This window comes from Aythya marila (assembly GCF_965140915.1).
Source record: "Aythya marila genome assembly, chromosome: 9".
Classification (NCBI taxonomy): Eukaryota; Metazoa; Chordata; class Aves; order Anseriformes; family Anatidae; genus Aythya; species Aythya marila.
Window position 1 is genome coordinate 12,139,189 of NC_139050.1, and position 17,430 is coordinate 12,156,618.

Consider the following 17,430-nt stretch of genomic DNA (forward strand, 5'->3'; position numbering starts at 1 on the left):
GGTATGTTCTGTCATGTTTACTTTCTGCCCCCGCCTCTGGGAGGCTTGGAGGGACGTCATGCTCTTCAAGGTACTTAGGTTTGTTGTTGACATGCAGTTCTAGTGCTGCATTTTTCCAGTAGAAAGAACCGCTGGGGTTGTCAGGTTTGTTCTTTTGCTCTCCACAGTGCTCCAGACAGCTGTGCTTGAGCAAGGGGGAGCAAGCCACGGACCCCTTGCCCCTGTTCTCTATCCTTTTGCTTCTGTGTTCCCCTCTATTGGGTAGGTCCCATTGCAGCAAATATATGCAGCCATAAAGTGTATTTCAATATTCTTGGCTTTTCCAAGTGAGTTAGGCTGAGAGATTCAGCGCTCTTGCGGTACTCAGTGTGCGCCTTGCAGCATGACTAAAAGACATGAAGAAATGAATATCTTAAAAGGATAAGTTAATCTGTGCCTATATTGTTGTATGTGCCTATTTACAACCATTCTATTCTTAAGTGCATTTATTAAATATAAAGCACTACACAAGAACATTTTGATCTTCGTGTATGTAGTTAGTGGATCTCTTTTAATTTGCACATAACACTGGTCATAGAATGTTCTCTGACCTATCAGCCACCCGTTTAAACATTGGTAAACCTTACTAGCCTGTATTATTGCTTGTGTGTATACTTTGTAATTTTAAAATACTCATTCATTATTAGAGTAATACTTGCTGTATATTTCCCAGGAATTACCATATTTTATCCTAGAATGCAATAGGGCAGCATGTTGATTTGCTCTCAACTTTCACTTTAATTTCCAGTGAATTTCAGAGTTGCTGGATAATACCAAGTATTGATCTCCTTTTTCCTGTGTATATTTTTATTGTGATCATAGGTGATTTTAAGGGTTGATTTTTGTATTTTTTTTTCTTTTTTGGTTGGTGGTTTCTTTCTGTGGTGTTGGTGGTAGTTTGTTTAGTTGCAAATCTTGGTAAGGGCAAGATTTTGTGGAGAAGAAAATAAAAGCCATTATTCTATGCAATTTGGTGCAAACCTGTCGGTAAGTCATTCCCATTATTGTCATTTTGCAAAAAGTTCTAAGCCATAATTATCAGGTATCGACCGAGTGAATGAATATACAACACAATCTTCATTGTAGACTTTTAGCTGTCATTACCTATACTTAGTAGATCCTACATTGAACTTGTCACAAATGCTGTGTATATGTGTGAGCCTACATATATACTATATGTATGAAGATGGGGAGACTTTATAGTTCCAAACGTGTGTCATAAAATCCATTTAATTTATTATCTGCTTGTGGGCTATTGCAGGATTAGTCCACAGAGCAAGCTGTAGCTTTGGAACATGGTTTATTGAACCTGGTTTGTGGGAAGGTGTTGCTACAAATTTTTCAAAGTCACAATATTTTACTGTTGTTTGAATATGCGAGTCTCAGATGGCAGCCAAGAGTGGGGTTTGTGACAGTTCTGCAGCTTGGTAAGAAACCAGAAATGCCTATTTGTCAATATGTACAGATACACACGTGCTTTGTTTAGAGTGAATCCCCAGTTTACTAGGTGCTACTCTTTTCAGGAAAGGATTACATAAAGAAAACAGAGGGCTGGAATTTCTTATTTGATCTCTTGAATTTTTATCTTTTATACAGTAAATGTTTTTATTGAATTACATGTTGGGACTTTTACTATCTTTGTGTCTGTTGAGATTGCCAGTTATGAACCTGCAGATTTGTACTAATCCATAATTTTAATTGTTTATGCAATAAAATAAGGAAAACTTGGATATAAATGACATCATGGGCCTTTTAGCTTTATTTTTCGTTACCCTTGTGTTTGAAACAGAATGAATGTTCTGCTAGCCAAAGCATCTTAGAGTTTTATTGCCAGATTTCTCAAGGCAGTTTTTCTCTTGCATCCTTTTGTTGAAAGTACAGCACAGCCAAATATTGGTGTGTGTTTTTCAGATTACTGTTTTCTGCAAACCTTTGTTTGGAATAGAAATGGGAGTAAAAATTAAATATAATTGCTAGAGTGGAATCTTACTGTGGATTCATTTTCTTTTAAACTGGATATGACCCTTGGACTGTCTTCTGTATATTTGTTTTTATAGAAGACCTATCCTTTGTTCTAAACACGGGGTATGCAGACAGTTAGATTGCTTCATATTTTCCAGGTTCAGAGTTCACCTTCAGGAATTTGTGATAAAGATGTGGGTAAATCTTTTCCTTGATCACGTAAACATTCGATGGAAAAAAGCCAGTAGTACGCATATAAGTAAACTGAGCAGGTTTCTGGGCTAACTTGAATTCGTGTATTTTTTTGGAGTTATTCTCAATATGGTATTTACCGAGTTAGAAATAAAAACATCCACTCTAAAACACTTCGTTTTTAATCAAGGTGGAATTGTTTAACCAAATTGCCACTGACTTCCTTTGGAATATCAGGAGATTGTAGAATTTACCATGTCATATTACTTTGTTACAGGGGCTGAATTTGGTGGACTGTTTTCCCTGCAAAGTTAAACCAATATTCATGTAGAATCAAGAAAATAATGTACGTGCAACAAATAAACTGTTTAGGTCGAAACCTTGACCATTCACATCAGCTGTGCTGCAGAGGTTTGTGTGAAGTAGTAATCTGAACACGTACAGGTCAATATTGGCTTATTTTTTATCACGCTTCATGTTCAAGTGTAGCTTTATGTGCAGCGCTTTAATTTGGACTGAAGAATGGAAATATCATCTGAAAAATAACTGAGAAGTGATGCCAAAACCTTCACCCTGTGTAGTCTGCTTCTCTTTAAACTTTTAGTAAAAGCTAGTCGATATAATTAGCAAAAACAGTGCTCCAACATACTGGTCTAGTCCTCTAGTGGGAACCTTTAAGACTTTAAATGATGTGAATCTCAGAGGAAAGCCCATGGAGCTGTGAGCTGTGTGCTTCTCTTCTATTTTCTGAAACGTCTTTGCAATGTGAGACAGGACAGACCTATCTTATATTTGATTTCTGAGATCTGAAAATCAAACTCCAGTCTTCTCAGCCAGCATAACTATGTTCACAGTTATTTTTTTTAGTCCAAATTCCACCTCAACCATCTCCCTTTTCCCGGTGGAGCTGAACATTTCTTATAGAGCTGATTTTTTCACTGAAAAAAGAAACACATTTGTGTTGCATTTCTAAAGATTTACAGTGCTGATGAGAGGATGGGTGGGAGGCAAAAACTTTCTTTTCTTAATGCCATCTGACATGCTTCTGAAGGTATACAGGAAAGAGAGTTGTTGGGTTTAGCATGCTGGCTTTCCAGAGCCACTTCTAAAATTAAAACCACAATTAAAACTCAGGCACACAATTTTAAATCTTTATTTATTTGACATTTCCTTGTGTGGGAGAACAAAGGCATGAAGTATTCTCTCTTAACTTTTGTATAAGTATGCTTCAAAAATGTATGAGTATAGCTTGTTTTATAACTGGAACAAAAAAAAAAAATCTTAGTGTATACATATGTGGACAACTAGCAGTTTATCAGGGTGAACATCACATGACTGTTTTTAGACAATAGAAATTAGATGGTCCAAATGATAAAGGTCAGTGTTATGGCTAAGTATAACCTAGCCAGTGATTCTCCACATATTCAGCTTTTTTTTTTTCTTTTCATAGAAACTAGCTGTAACTTTCTGTATATTGGTTCCTCTTCATTCTCGAAGTTTGACCTGTAAGGTGGTTGGATCTCCCCAGCACATCTCCCTGCTGCTGTCCCTAATGTGGTACCAAAACTTGCTCACTGATAAGTCAGGCCTAAGACCTGGCTGCCCTCTGTTTTCTTCCTTGCTTTCTCTGTTGTTGCTGATTGCACAAATGCTTAGTCCCTGGTGTCAGGTAGTGCTTTTCCTAAATTTTCCTCCACTACCCACATCTGAAGTTTGTGTTGGGCAAAGATGTGAATTCCCTGTGAAATGCCTGACAGGTTAGAGAAGATCTCTGCAGTATTTCTGTGAGCAAGGCTGCTAAGAAATGTGTGGCTGCTACTTCTGCAAGGACAATTCTAGGTTATTACAAATGGATTTTGGATATAGGGCACGAATTTAAATAGATGCAACTACAGGAAAAAAAAGAAACAAACATAAAAAACAAATGTGTGCTAACTTTAATAATGCTGTGAGAGAGATGTGATTCAAGTACTCTTGATGAAAATACAAGGTAAGGTAATGGTTATAGCAGCTGGCCTAAAGTTTGATTTGTTTGTTTTTTTAAAAATAGACCTAAAATAATCCAATAATGTACTTTCTCTGACTGGTTTCATATAATACTCTAAAAGTTTTTCTATTTCAAATTTTAATTTGAATCTTCACATCCATATATACTGAAGATCAGTAAAAAAAAAAAAAAAAGTAGAGTAGAAAAATGTTTATATTGAGTCATAGTCTTGTATATTAGATGGAGGCTTTCATATTTTTTAGCTGGACAAAAGAAGGCAATGTAAACAATAATTAAAAAAAATGACAATATTATGCAGTAGCAGCGAAAGATAAGGCTGGCATTCTCACTGAAGTGCGGGGCTGTGCTCATCAAAACCAGTGCTTATGGAATGTTTTACTGTTAGATGTGATTTATTTATTTTTTTTAATTACATTCATGCTGGTCTTTGTTATGAAACCCTGGTTTTGTTTGTCTAAGGATATTTAGTTTTAACTATATAGCATAATTAACTAAGAAAGTATTCATGTTCTTAAATGTTTTATTTAGAGAATGTGGAATATCACATTGAACTCCCATGTCTTGATGTTTGTATGTGATGTGAAAGCAAAACTTTGTCAAGCACAGAATGCAGTCATGTGTTTGAGGGTCTGCTTTACGTAGGGAAATACCCACGTCATTGCTCAGAAACATGTTCCTGCTCACGGCAGGGCTCCCTGATTTCAGACCTTCGCCCTGGGTGCTGACTGTAGAGAAGTGGTGTCTGCTTGGTGCAGAACACACCTGGGCGGCCCCGCTGCGAGCAGACCCCTGCCCACCTTGCTGCTGCGGGTTGTGCTGTCTGGGGATGCATTCCCACACCGTCACCTTCCCACCTGTGTTGTCCCACCTCACAAGGAGTTTACTGTGTTCAATGCCTGCTGAAAGCAGTGAAAAAAGCAAGCAAGCAAACAAAATCCCCAAACATAGCAATAATTAAAAAAACATCCCGGCTTTGCATGATGTTCTGCAGCCTTTCCTAGAAAAGCCCAACTTTGGATGGCACGTTAACCAAGGAATGTCCCTTTTGCAGAATTTGCCTTTGGTGCTTTGTCATCCTCGGGGAGCGAGCCGAGGCCGTGTGTGGGCAGGGGCCGGCGGCCATGTTCCGGGCAGCTGCCACAGAGAAGGCCCCGGTGCCGGTGCTGGGTGAGGGAGCGCTGCCTTCACATCCAGCACCGTGGCCCTTGCTTTGGGCTTCTCCTTTTACTCTGTCTGCAAGGAACAGGGATCTCCGTGTCGGATACAAATGAGCTAATGAGTGTTTTAAATAGATTTAATGGCCGTCTTCTCCTGACGGAGTAATAAAGTGAAAACCAGATGGTTTGACGGAGGTGGGCGGTGGAGTGTCTGTGGTAAATCATCCCTCTGCTCCCTGCGTGCCTGGACAGTGGGGCTGTCTACCCAGAAGTAACTAATATGAAAGCTTCTGGAACGTGTGGCCACATGGTGTTAAACTCCAGGAATTTAAAGAGCCTCTAGCACTGGTTACCTTTTCGTTCTGAAGCTGTTTCACTGTCCGTGACATGGAAAAGCAGCCTTCCAACAGCCTCTTGGCCCCGCGTGGGTGAAACAAATATCAGACGTTGTCGCTTCCCGGTGTTAACATTAAAAGTAGCTGGAATGAAGGAAATGGACGGGCAGGAGCAACGTGCGCTCCAGAATGCCTTTGCTTGGCTAGTGTATTAATAGTTAACTCCGCAGCCTTAATCAGCTGAATCTCTTCCAGGTGACCGAGCGCAGCACTGTTTAGCTTCCTGCATTTGTCAATGTGAAAATTACGCACTTCAGCTTCCTCGTCACTGTCATGCTGCAACTGCGCATTTAAGTGGTTTTGCTTCCTGAGCCAAAGAGCAGCAGCTGGCTCCTGCCCGCTGGGAGCGAGAAAGCTCATACTTCTCCCCCAGCACGTGTGCCGTGGGGTGTGCGTGTCTGAAAAGATTTTTTTGAGGCGATTTTTAAGTGGTTTGGCAACGGGAAGAGGACGACTAGTGAAACCAATGGGAGGGTTAATACACAGGTCTCATGAGAAGTCGTGCGAAGTTGAATCTGCAGTGGGAGTGATAATACGGAAGGAAGGTGTAGGAGATGTCAACCTGCTCTCTGCGTGAATTCCCTAGGGGACAGGAGTTAGCAGTTGTCAGGACAAGAAAATCCAAACTGAAGGAAATTTTGGAAATGCCTGTGGGAACTGCTCAGGCTGATGCCTGGGGAGGTGCAGCTCGAGGCTCAGGGCTGATAGTGCAGCTCACATTTTTGGCTTTGCTGTCTGTTTTCTGTTGGCCTTTGGTCAGGTGATTTAGCCCTTCCTTTCTGCCTGGAATGCAAAAAATAACGCCAGGGAGTGTTGCAAGAGTGACTGAATGTTTGAACAGTGCAGTAGAAGTGAGAGATACCGAAGTGCTGAGTACCTGCTTAGTTGTCTGATCTGATGAAGCTTGGCTGTTTATCATGGGGGGGGGGGGGGGGGGGGAAGGTAATTCAGGTAGGAATGTCATGGCTCTAGTGTGAATAATTGGAGTATCCGTTGCCTTCATTTGGTCCTAAAAAGCAGGTTTTGAACAGTCGTGCTCACTGCAGGGCCCCACGGGGGTCTGCATGTTGTGTCTAGGGAGTCTGCAAAATGGAGGTCAGCAGCTACCTGCTAGTAATGGGCTCTAAATTCACTGTAGTGGTGGTTTATTTAAGTATTGGAAATCTTTAATGAGTCCACAAATACAAAATAAAAAATAATAAAATTACCAATCCAGAGCAAAGCAGTACATGCTGCTCCGCTTTCAGACATGCTTTGCTGTGTACAGGGTTGTATCCATCTAGTTAAAATGCTCATCTTTCGTAGTGCTGCAAATTTGGTTTCCTGAGATCAGTGGATTATTCCATTTGTACACATGGCAGAAGAGCCATGAATGAAATCTGTCATGTGGTCCCTTTTGGTCTACAATTGTTTTCCTCTCCCATGAATACAGTGTTGGAGATTCCCTGACTTCAGAATGTATTTCTTACTAGCTTTGTCTTCTGGATTTTTTCTGGAGTGGGACATAGCACAAGGATTTAGCCTAGATTTTGCTGAGGTCAAAAGTAATTCTTATTTTAGAAAAGGAAGAATTAAAAGGTGTGTTCTTGCTACTTGCAGTATAATCCTATGTTGTGAACCCTGTTATGCAACAAAATCCAGTGGGATTTGAGCACTTCTTCCTAGACTGTAAGCAATTTATCCGTATCAATAAATGTAGTTCTGAAGGCATCTGTCCGTACTGCACAGCCACATAACAGCTGGTTTGTGCAGAAAACTCTGTTTACGTTGAAAAACATGCTTAAGTATTTGGATGTGTGTTCCTTTTATATATACATATACATACACACACATATATATGTTCTGAAATAGCAATTATGGTTTACGCTAGCAGTGGGTAATTGTCTTAGACATAGTATCTTCAAAAATATTTTTCTCTTTTTCCGCTCCATCTTCTCATTCTCTTCCCCTCTAGGCCTCCCAGTGGACCATTCTCAGCTCTCCTCACTTGTGCTGAAGAGTCCCCTGGGCTTGAACACAGTGTTTCAGGTGAATTTGAATGCAGCTGGCCAGGGTTCATCTCCTCTTCTGAGTCCGGTCCTCAGTGACGCTGGCGGCGCCAGGATAGAAGAGGATGACGAAATGAAACGTAAGGTGAGATAATGACGCTCCAGAGAATTTACTTAATGAGTGAAATGATCATTTCAGGTGAGGAGTTATGCTTTCTTGTCACTGAATGTTGATTGCATTTTTTTTTTTTGAAAATGTGTTTGGTTATTAATGTTAAAAACTTCAGTGCTGAAGATTTAATCAAGCCTCATTGTTAGGGCAGGAGTCTCCCCCTGCCTTGTTGGTATTGGTGGATTCTGTTTTGGTTGCTGGGATGACCTTCTGGTGTTTTAGCAGGAGCTCACTGCAGAGGGCTCCAGAGCAGCAGGAAGCTCTTCTCACAACCTGTCTTTTCTACCTTGGAATGGAAATGAGATGCTGCTTGCCAAGATGAGCTATTTTTGGGAAACAGTTGATGCATATTTAGTATAAAACAGTGTACTTGGTACATTTTGGGCTGTAACTGTGTTATGGTAGAATGTAAAAAGGGTTCATCCTTGTGCTGAAAGGACACTTGAGAAGAAGTGAAATGTTCAAGATAATTCTCAACACAGTACAGAATCACACAGTATTACAATATCTGTTCACACACATCACAATATCTGTTGATCGTTTTGTATTCTTTCAGCGCTATCCAACTGACAAGGCATACTTCATAGCGAAAGAGATTCTTGCTACAGAACGGACATATTTAAAGGACCTGGAAGTTATTACAGTGGTAAGTGGTTTTAGCTCTCTTTAATGCTTTTTTCTTAAGATTTGTAATAATTAATTTGGAAGAATTTGGAATTTCTTCCAGATAGCAGAAGAAGGTCTTCCAATAAAACGTAATCCTTGAGCCATGTAGCTCTTACCTTCCTTGTTATATAGGCCCTTGTGTGGGAGAGCAGATACCGTATTTAGACTTCTTTATCATTAGCTCGAATAGCTACATCTTATAATTTCTGTGGTTTAGGCAAAATCTCTCTTAGAAAATCCTGAACACGGGGTACATCAGGATAGCCTAAAAATGTTGTGTATTCAGCTTCACTGATTGCTGTTGCTGTCAGCTCTGCTTATAATCTAGCTGTCATCACCTTGGGATTCCTTCTGAAACTTAATATTATGAGAGTAGATGACAATTTCAAAGAGTATTAAGGATCCATGGAGTTTTGAGAGGTTTAGTCCTTAATTATTATTAATTTTTATTTTTTTTACCCCTCCTCATTTTAAGGAGGCGAGAAAGACCAGAGTAGCTGACTGAGTTGGATGACAGCTTTGTTTCCAACTCTTTAAGAGCTATTTCTCTACTTATTCCAGACTTGAACATGATGTGGCTGCTGTGTTTCTACAAATGATTGCTTTAATTTCATCAAAGAGAAGTTTGTGCTCTTTGTGCCATACATTGTCAGTTGTGTTTTGTGAGAATTCAGTGAGCATCATCTCACTGAGGTTCCTCCTACAGACTTCCCAGAACTTTCCTAAAAGGCTTGGGAACATATGGTACCTCAGAGGATTTCTGTCATGTTCCCATCCCTGACAGAAAGCTGGGAACTAAAAGTGATTTAAAATAAAGGGCCATATGTGACACACAACTTGAGCTGCTAAATAACTTGTACATGGCTACAAGTTTTATGAAAGAGCTGTGGTTCTGCCTTGAAGTAAAAGCAGACCTAAAACATCATCTGTGGCAGTTACTCTGTAATTCACTGTGCCTCAGAGTCATTACCAACCATTTCATCATTGCATTAAGAAACATGCTTATGCCTGGAAACAACAACAAGCCTCATATTTGTAATGTTTGGCAAGGAAAGGAATAACATCTTTTCATCTTTCTCAGATCTTCCCTGAATGTTTCTTCTTCCTTTCTGCTGTTTCCTTGTTCATACACTTTCTCCTTCCCCCATCCCTGCAGAAGCAGAAATGTTTATGCTGGTGATAAATTCCTTAAATAGAGTACGTTTCTTAAACAGAGAAAAAAAACGTAATTTATGATTCTTCCTGCAGTGGTTTCGCAGTGCAGTCATCAAGGAGAATGCTATGCCAGAAGGCCTGATGACATTACTCTTCTCTAACATAGACCCAATTTATGAGTTTCATCGAGGGTTTCTGAAAGAAATTGAGCAAAGGTTATCGCTCTGGTAAGCATTAATAGTGCAGTGCATGGTCAACAGTCAGAGAGAACCTTTTATGACCTCACATCAAAAATGTACTTTGTCTGTATTTGAATTGGTATTTCTACTTAGAGTCAGTGAAAATATTTTAATCCATTATAATTAAAAAAATAAATAAGTAAAATTTCCAAGCACTGTCTTGTAGGTGCTATCCTGTATTCATATGAGTTGTGTGCCAGACCAAGGTTTTTGTAATATAACTTCTTGTTATTTCTCTAGCCTTAGAAAAGAGAAGGTCAAAAAGATAATGTGTGAGCTTTTTCAATATCTTCCAGTTAATGAATCTCTGGTGAAAATCTGGAAAATATTGTTTATAATTAGAGTTCAGTCTTGCAGCACAATTAACTTTAAAGAGCATCCTTTAATCTATGTATTACCTTCTCCTGGCCTGAGACGTAATATATAAAGAATCTAATTTCCATTCAGAATTTGTTTTTGTTACTACATGTTGCTTCCACATTTACTGTACCAAATTTTCAAACCAAGCAGTGAAATGGAAATGCTAAGAAATGCAGGGAAAGGAAATGCAGCTACAAATGGGTAGAGGAAGGATTAATGTTAGTACTGCTTCCCTTAATTTTACAAAAGTAGTTCTTAAATACGCAGATACCTGGGAAGCCTTTCTTAAAGATTCTGTCTTGAAGTAAAGGGTGGATTGGAGGGAGGAAATGGAAATGTCTTCCTCTCTCATGGGCTGCATCTTCTTAATTCATCTTTTTGCATACATTTCAGGGAAGGAAAAACCAATGCTCACATGAAAGGAGATTATCAACGCATTGGAGATGTCATGCTCAGGAATATGCGTACTCTAAAGGTAGCTAAGGATTTAAATAATGGAATCTCAGCGTTGTTGATTCATTTTTGTCCTGTTGTCAAGGATGATACTTTAAGGTTTAGGATTTTAACTTAACTTGAAATGACTTGCAAACAATTAACGTTGCTAAATAAAAATAAAACATAATATTTACAACAAGGATTTATACAACTGCTGCTTATTTGACCACCTAATTTTACCTTGAGGAAAGGCTATATGTTTTTTGGCTACTCAGTGTAAGACAAGGAAAGACTGTTAAATTAGCTTCACTAGGAGGACCTAGAGGACCTTTGTGGGACAGTCACATTTGTGTTGCAGTAGAGGAACGATTATTCCTCAGCTCACTTCTGCCTGTCCTAACTTGAAAGAAGTCAGTAATCAACAATAATTGTCTTGGAATGGAAAAGCATTAACTAGTGATAGTACCGGCAGTTTTCATAAAAGGCAAACATCAGCCCAGCTGACATACATAGCAAGCAGTTGACAATCAAGCAAATATTAATTTTAATACTGCTTTTTTAACAAAGTGGTTAAAACATATAATGTAGTCAATGCTGGTTTTTGTCAGTATTTATGACAGTGTATGCAGTCTTGGATTACGAAGTCATGGTCTGAGACAAAAGTAAAGAGGGGAAAAGTTGTTTCTTATTTACTGTGAAGTCTGGAGAAGACCGTTTTCCTTTAATCTGAGTAATTTTTTATGATTCAACAGGAGTTTACAAGTTACTTGCAGAAGCATGATGAGGTCCTGACAGAACTGGAGAAAGCAACTAAACGCCTGAAGAAGCTGGAAATGGTTTATAAGGAGTTTGAGCTGCAGAAAGTTTGCTATCTGCCACTCAACACTTTTCTGCTCAAACCAATCCAGAGACTAATGCACTACAAGCTGATCTTGGGGAGACTTTGCAAGCACTACACAGCGGAGCACCGGGACTTTGCAGACTGCCGGAGTGAGTGAGCACTCAGCTGTATATGTGCTAGGCACAATCCCATTCCCCTGTACATACCAAATTTTGCAGGTACCCTGCAGGAGACAGTAAGCATTACTTCTATCTGCACACTCAATGTAAACTATCCTTTTCTCCATTCAGGATCTCTTATTCTCATATGCGACTATGAGAAATATACAGAAGTTTTGATTTAGGTTGTTGAAAACGCAAATCCTAAATGAATTCTCTAATTTAAATATCTGAGAAAAAAGTAGAATACATCAAGCAGAAAACTGTCAGAAGGCAGCTTAGTTCAAAACATGTTCAGGCTATGTTTAAAAATTAATTTTGTTCTTCTTTAAAATTTTTGAGTAGGAGGCTTTGCCAGTCTCCTGCTGTGCTCTGGTGCAGGGCTCTGAAGTTTTCTGCAACAGATAGAAAATTACCTTAACTGTTTGGAAAATGCAAAAGAGAACTTTCAAAGAAACTGTTTCATTTGCAGATTTCATTTTATTTTTTATAAAGTAATCTTTGGCAGAAATAGTTGTTCTTAATTTTGGAATTGACTTTTGGCTATATGGTAATTACTTTTTAGTTGTGCTAAGTTTCATATACCAAATAATCTCCAGAAGCATAGGAAGGACTTTGCAGTTGCTAATTAATCTCTGTTTTGTCCCTATGTAGCTATGAAATGTTTCTCAAGAATAAATCTGGCTATTGATTTCAGATTCATTTTTCCAGGGTTAAAATTTGTGGCCTGAGTTTGTCTCCTCTATACTGATCCTTGTGGTGCCGTTTTCCCTACAGATGCACTGAAGGAAGTCACAGAGATGACCTCTCAGCTACAGCACAGTCTTATCCGCTTGGAGAATTTCCAGAAACTGACAGAGCTACAGCACGACTTGATTGGTATAGATAATCTCACGGCACCTGGGAGGGTAAGTAACTTCACTTAGTTTCCTTTGTTGTTTTTACTGCCAAGGAATCCATTTCCACAATGTATTTACTGTAACCACCTCTATACCAGAATGCCTGTGAAGGCTTCGTATAATAATTGTCTTCATAGCAGGTCACATTTAGCCCTTGGTGATACCGTAGGGAAATAGATAAAAATGCTTCTGCTTACTCTGGCGACAGTTTCATGTTTCCGATATGGCAGAAACTGGGTGTGCTGGGATGTGGCACTCTGTGTTTGGCTGGGAAGCAGTATGTCATGTACTCGATACAAGTCCACTGCCAACTCTGCTTATGTGTGTCTGATGCAGTCTCTCTTTGCGGACTGAGACCACATGGCAACAGCAGTGGTGAGAGGAGCGTCACTGGACAAAGCCGCATTGGTGACTGTTTTTGTGGGAGCTTGGTTAGTTCCTGCTTGGTTTTTATGTTTGTTTGTTTTTGCTAGATAAACTGAGCATAAGCACAGGAGCATCGCTTATGCTTCTGGGATGTGATGGCAATCACTGCAATGGGATGTAAGTGTAATAGGTGAACTGCTGAAATCCAACAGGAACTCTGCTCGATTTCCTTCTCTTGCTTCACTGATTTAAGTGCTGGCTGCAGCAAGGAGCTGATTCATGTTACCAAACAGAAGGAATGATGTTTGGCGTTTAACAAATCTGTTCGGGATCATTGCTGGCTACCAATCAACATCTGTACACTCCGGGATGAAAACAAAGAACCATAAAAATTCTGTGTTTGGGAAAGATAAAGCTTTGTCTTACTTTTACTTTTCTTCTGCAGGAATTTATCCGCGAAGGTTGCCTGTACAAGCTCACAAAGAAGGGTTTACAGCAGCGGATGTTCTTTCTGGTGGGTACTACTTTTGCTTTACTGCAGACTGCTCAAGGTCTTCAAGATAAAGCTGTTGCGGAAAGTGTGTTCTTGTGTGTTTATGATGAAAATAAGTAATCATAGCTAAAATTTTATTCTGAAGGTTTTTTTATAGAGGGTGACTGCGATTGTGCTCTCTGTGCTCTCTAAATAAACAATAGTATTGTTTTAAGGAAAGCAGGCCAAAGTGGTGAAATGGTGGTTTTCCCTGTGTCTATAATGTTTAAACAACAGATTTCTAAAATGCCAAAAATACTTGTTACAACCTGCTGTTTGCAGAATATTGATTGTATTCTTCCTCTGTTTTTCAGTTCTCAGATATGTTACTGTACACAAGCAAAGGGGTTACAGGGACAAATCAATTCAAAATTCATGGGCATCTTCCTCTGCATGGGATGTTGGTAAGTAGTGTGAAATTGCAAAGTCATTTCCTTATGCACTGGGATGCTTTAAGTCAGGTTGAGGCATTGCTTCAGGGATGTGAGGGCTGAACCAGAAAACACCTTTCAGGCTAGTGGGAGCAGCTGTGGTACTGCTGGTCGTGAGCTGGACCTTCATGTGCCTCAGCCTATGTGCTAAACAAAGATTCATATACATGGATAAGTTTATTCCTTCTATCTCATTAGCAAAGCAGCTGGAGCACATTTGACCATTAATTTTCACGCCACACCGAGAAGCTTATCTGGGAATATGGATTTTTTTTTTCTTTTTTTGCTGTGTACATACTTAGGCAGAAAATCGATCCTCTTGTGTCCCTGCCCCCCATATTCTAATGGGATTGTTCTTTTTGTGTTTGATATGCAGCTGATAGTGCTTGACCCACCGGTAAGTAGTAAGCTGAATCCTGCTCAGAATCCTCCTTTCTTCACCCTGTTGAATGTCGTGCTGTGCAGCTAGAGATATGGCAGTAGAAACACACCATAAAGATTTTTATAGAGAGCAAAAACAGACTTAAAGTAGGTGATAGTCATAAAAGAGCAGCTGTTTTTGCATTTCCTGCAACTGAGTTTTAGTCATACTGTGACTCAAATTCCTAGCCAGCCAAAGGGAAGAATTTTTAGTCTTTACCAATCACTGAACAGTGATGAGAAAAGCCTTTTCTTTTTCTGCAGGTGGAGGAGAGTGAGAATGAATGGGCTGTCCCACACTGCTTCACAATCTATTCAGCACAAAAAACCATAGTAGTGGCAGCAAGGTAACATTTATTTTCCTCAACTGCATGTAGGTTTGAGAGATACCTTCTCCAAAGAGTTATTGTTTGATGATTCTGTGTAGAGATGGGAATGTTTCTTGTGCCCTTTGGAAAACGTAACTTCAGAACAAATGCATGACACCTCACAATTCCTTTATCAATACTGTGCTTTAGGAAGGAGTAGTTTATCTAAAAGAACGGTGTATTATTAAACACAGCAGCAGCAATAATGCTGCTATTGCGTTGTTTTCTAGTTAGCTGAGTTGCCAATGGCATTCTCTAAACAACTGCTGTAAAGCAGAAGACAAACTGAAATGTGAGCATACAAATATTTTAGAATACCAAAAAGAATTAAAATCCAGAACATGCAAACTGATGCAAGGAGGAGAGGGAGCTGGGAGATGAGATGAAAAGTAAAGGCTTGCTTGGAGAGAGAGAACTGATCTCTTGTCAGTGTCACTTATGCAGCGAGCTTGGTGTGAGGAATTACTGCATCAGGCAGGCGCAGCTACAACAGCTCAAGAAAAGCCTGAGGTGGGGAGGATGAGAGCAGCACCACTGGGACCCAGCAGTCTCTGTGGGAAGCAGTTTCTGCATCAGCTGGTGCTAGTTCCCAAGTGTGGGAATGCTCAGAAATGACAGGATTTGGTTGGCAGCACTCAGGATTCTCATCATGTAAGGGAGAGAATATGCCAAACTGCCTTTGCACCAAAACTGTCTCTGCAGTAACTCACACTGCTGTGTTTTGAATGGTAAAAAAAAAAAAGATGGGCAAGGAGGACCGGTAGCACATTTAGAGGTGCAATGTGTAGAATTAGGCTTTGCTTATGTGCAATGGTTTTGTTAATGCTCACAATGGAATACATAAGATAACGCACAAATCCTAGACTTAAATTCAGCTGTCAATCAGGCAAGTTGCTCTGCTTGACCACAAGTAAATCCATCTGAAGATAGCGTAATTCATCTTGGTATGCTGATGTATGAGTTTTATTGATCTTTTTGCTAACCTGACCAATTCATGCTGTAAAGGACAAGGTATGCAAAATATTTGACAAAGACTGTGCTGCCTTTTTAGTTTAGCACTTTGTGTTTGGCATCCAAACACCATACATACTTGTATTTCAGCGATATTCTTCAATATTGTACTTTTTTTGCCTTTTTATCTGAAATGTACTTTAAGATATCTACTACACCTGTTCTCTCAGGATCAGCTTTAGAAGGCTTTGTCTCCTAAAAGGCAGCTGGAGTTGGGTATGCTAAAGTACAGAACTGGAGCACTAAAAGTCAAATTCATAGGCTTCTCTGCTGGGTAATAACCTTGTCTTGAACAATAGCTATTATTGAAATTATTCTGGCAGGTCTGCATGGGGATATTATATGGCCCTTTGGCTGCCTATTCATTGTCTTTCTTGTGAAGCCCAAGTTTTAAAATGGTTATTTTAATCTTGTTTCAAGGCTTGAAGGTAGTGGTGAACGCTATGTGAAGTCAGCTTCCTGTCTGAAAAGTTGGTGTTTTGGAGGAATTTTCTGATTTTATTTTAATGGAAAGGGAGTGCTCATTGGACAGTGACTTTTGCCTTTGTTTAGAAATCTTGCACTTTGCCATGGCTCCAGGCTGGGGTGGTCACCATTCACACTGTTTGTCTTGCAGCACCCGCTTGGAGATGGGAAAGTGGATGGAAGACCTGAACATGGCAATTGAAATGGCCAAGAAATCTACTGAGAAATCTGATATGCTTCTGGACAACTCCGTATGCAATCGCTCCAACAGTAAGTGATGTTTCTTGCCCTCTTGAAATGTGTCAGACATTGAGTCCTTCTCATTTTTCCTATTGTAAATTTGATGACATAAATGGAATATTTTATTGTTCATATGGTATTGGAGAGCTCTTGTATTCTTGTTATGTCTTAGTAAATATGACAAGTAAATACGCTTGTCTTCCTTGACTGATGTTGCTGGTAGCTCTAATTGCAGCAGAGATGCTCCAGCTGCAGAATTGTTAATTTTATAAGGTCCTTATTCATCTCTTCTATAGATACTTTCTCCATTTAACCAGGTTGTGTTTTCTTGTCCTTAAATTCAGTGCTGTCTTTGGAGTTCAACAACTTGTTTTATAGCCCAGCATTATTTGTGCATATCTCTGGTGTCATGGATGTGGTGAAATTTGTAGTATCCCTTCCTAGAGCACTTTCTGTTCCTCACTAAGGATCAGCTGAAGGTGAAGTGTGGGTTTTTTGTTCGTTGCTTTTTTATCTTTCCTCCCTTGCCCTAGAACATTGAATCAACTGCCCCAAGCAGAGCTGAGCAATGAAAGCCAAAATTAGCTGCTCAGAGTGACTTTTAGGAGTTGTGTAACATTCAGGTTGATGCGTTTTAAAAATGGGCCATTGCAAGAGGAAAGACAGTTGTTTTTTTTACAGGAATCCCTGTTCCTCTTGCTCTTTGTATTGCACAGTTTTCTTAAACCGCTGCTGAATTCTCCTCCCCCAGGATCCTCTGATGAGGTCTCTCTAGAACAGGAGTCCGAAGATGACATACACTCTTCTCGTAGCTCCTTGGACAGGCAGAGCCACCACCGTGCCAACACAACCATGCACGTGTGCTGGTACCGCAACACCAGCGTCTCCATGACTGACCACAGTGTGGCTGTTGAGGTACCCCGCAGGGCAC

General features: G+C 39.8%; 1 protein-coding gene across 3 annotated transcripts in view; it reads left to right on the plus strand.

Annotated features, from left to right (window-relative positions):
* The window catches only part of FARP2 (FERM, ARH/RhoGEF and pleckstrin domain protein 2), a 71,508-nt gene that overhangs the window by 49,573 nt on the left and 4,505 nt on the right, over nt 1-17,430 (plus strand). For all 3 annotated transcript variants that reach the window (XR_014318116.1, XR_014318117.1, XM_082767185.1), the window contains exons 14-24: nt 7,708-7,886; nt 8,470-8,559; nt 9,828-9,961; nt 10,727-10,808; nt 11,521-11,758; nt 12,545-12,675; nt 13,478-13,546; nt 13,879-13,968; nt 14,680-14,762; nt 16,411-16,529; nt 17,251-17,414. Coding sequence is in view for 1 of the 3 variants with exons in the window: in XM_082767185.1 (XP_082623311.1) it covers nt 7,708-7,886; nt 8,470-8,559; nt 9,828-9,961; nt 10,727-10,808; nt 11,521-11,758; nt 12,545-12,675; nt 13,478-13,546; nt 13,879-13,968; nt 14,680-14,762; nt 16,411-16,529; nt 17,251-17,414 (1,379 nt within the window). In the remaining 2 variants the exon portion in view is untranslated. The remainder of the gene's footprint in view (nt 1-7,707; nt 7,887-8,469; nt 8,560-9,827; nt 9,962-10,726; nt 10,809-11,520; nt 11,759-12,544; nt 12,676-13,477; nt 13,547-13,878; nt 13,969-14,679; nt 14,763-16,410; nt 16,530-17,250; nt 17,415-17,430) is intronic.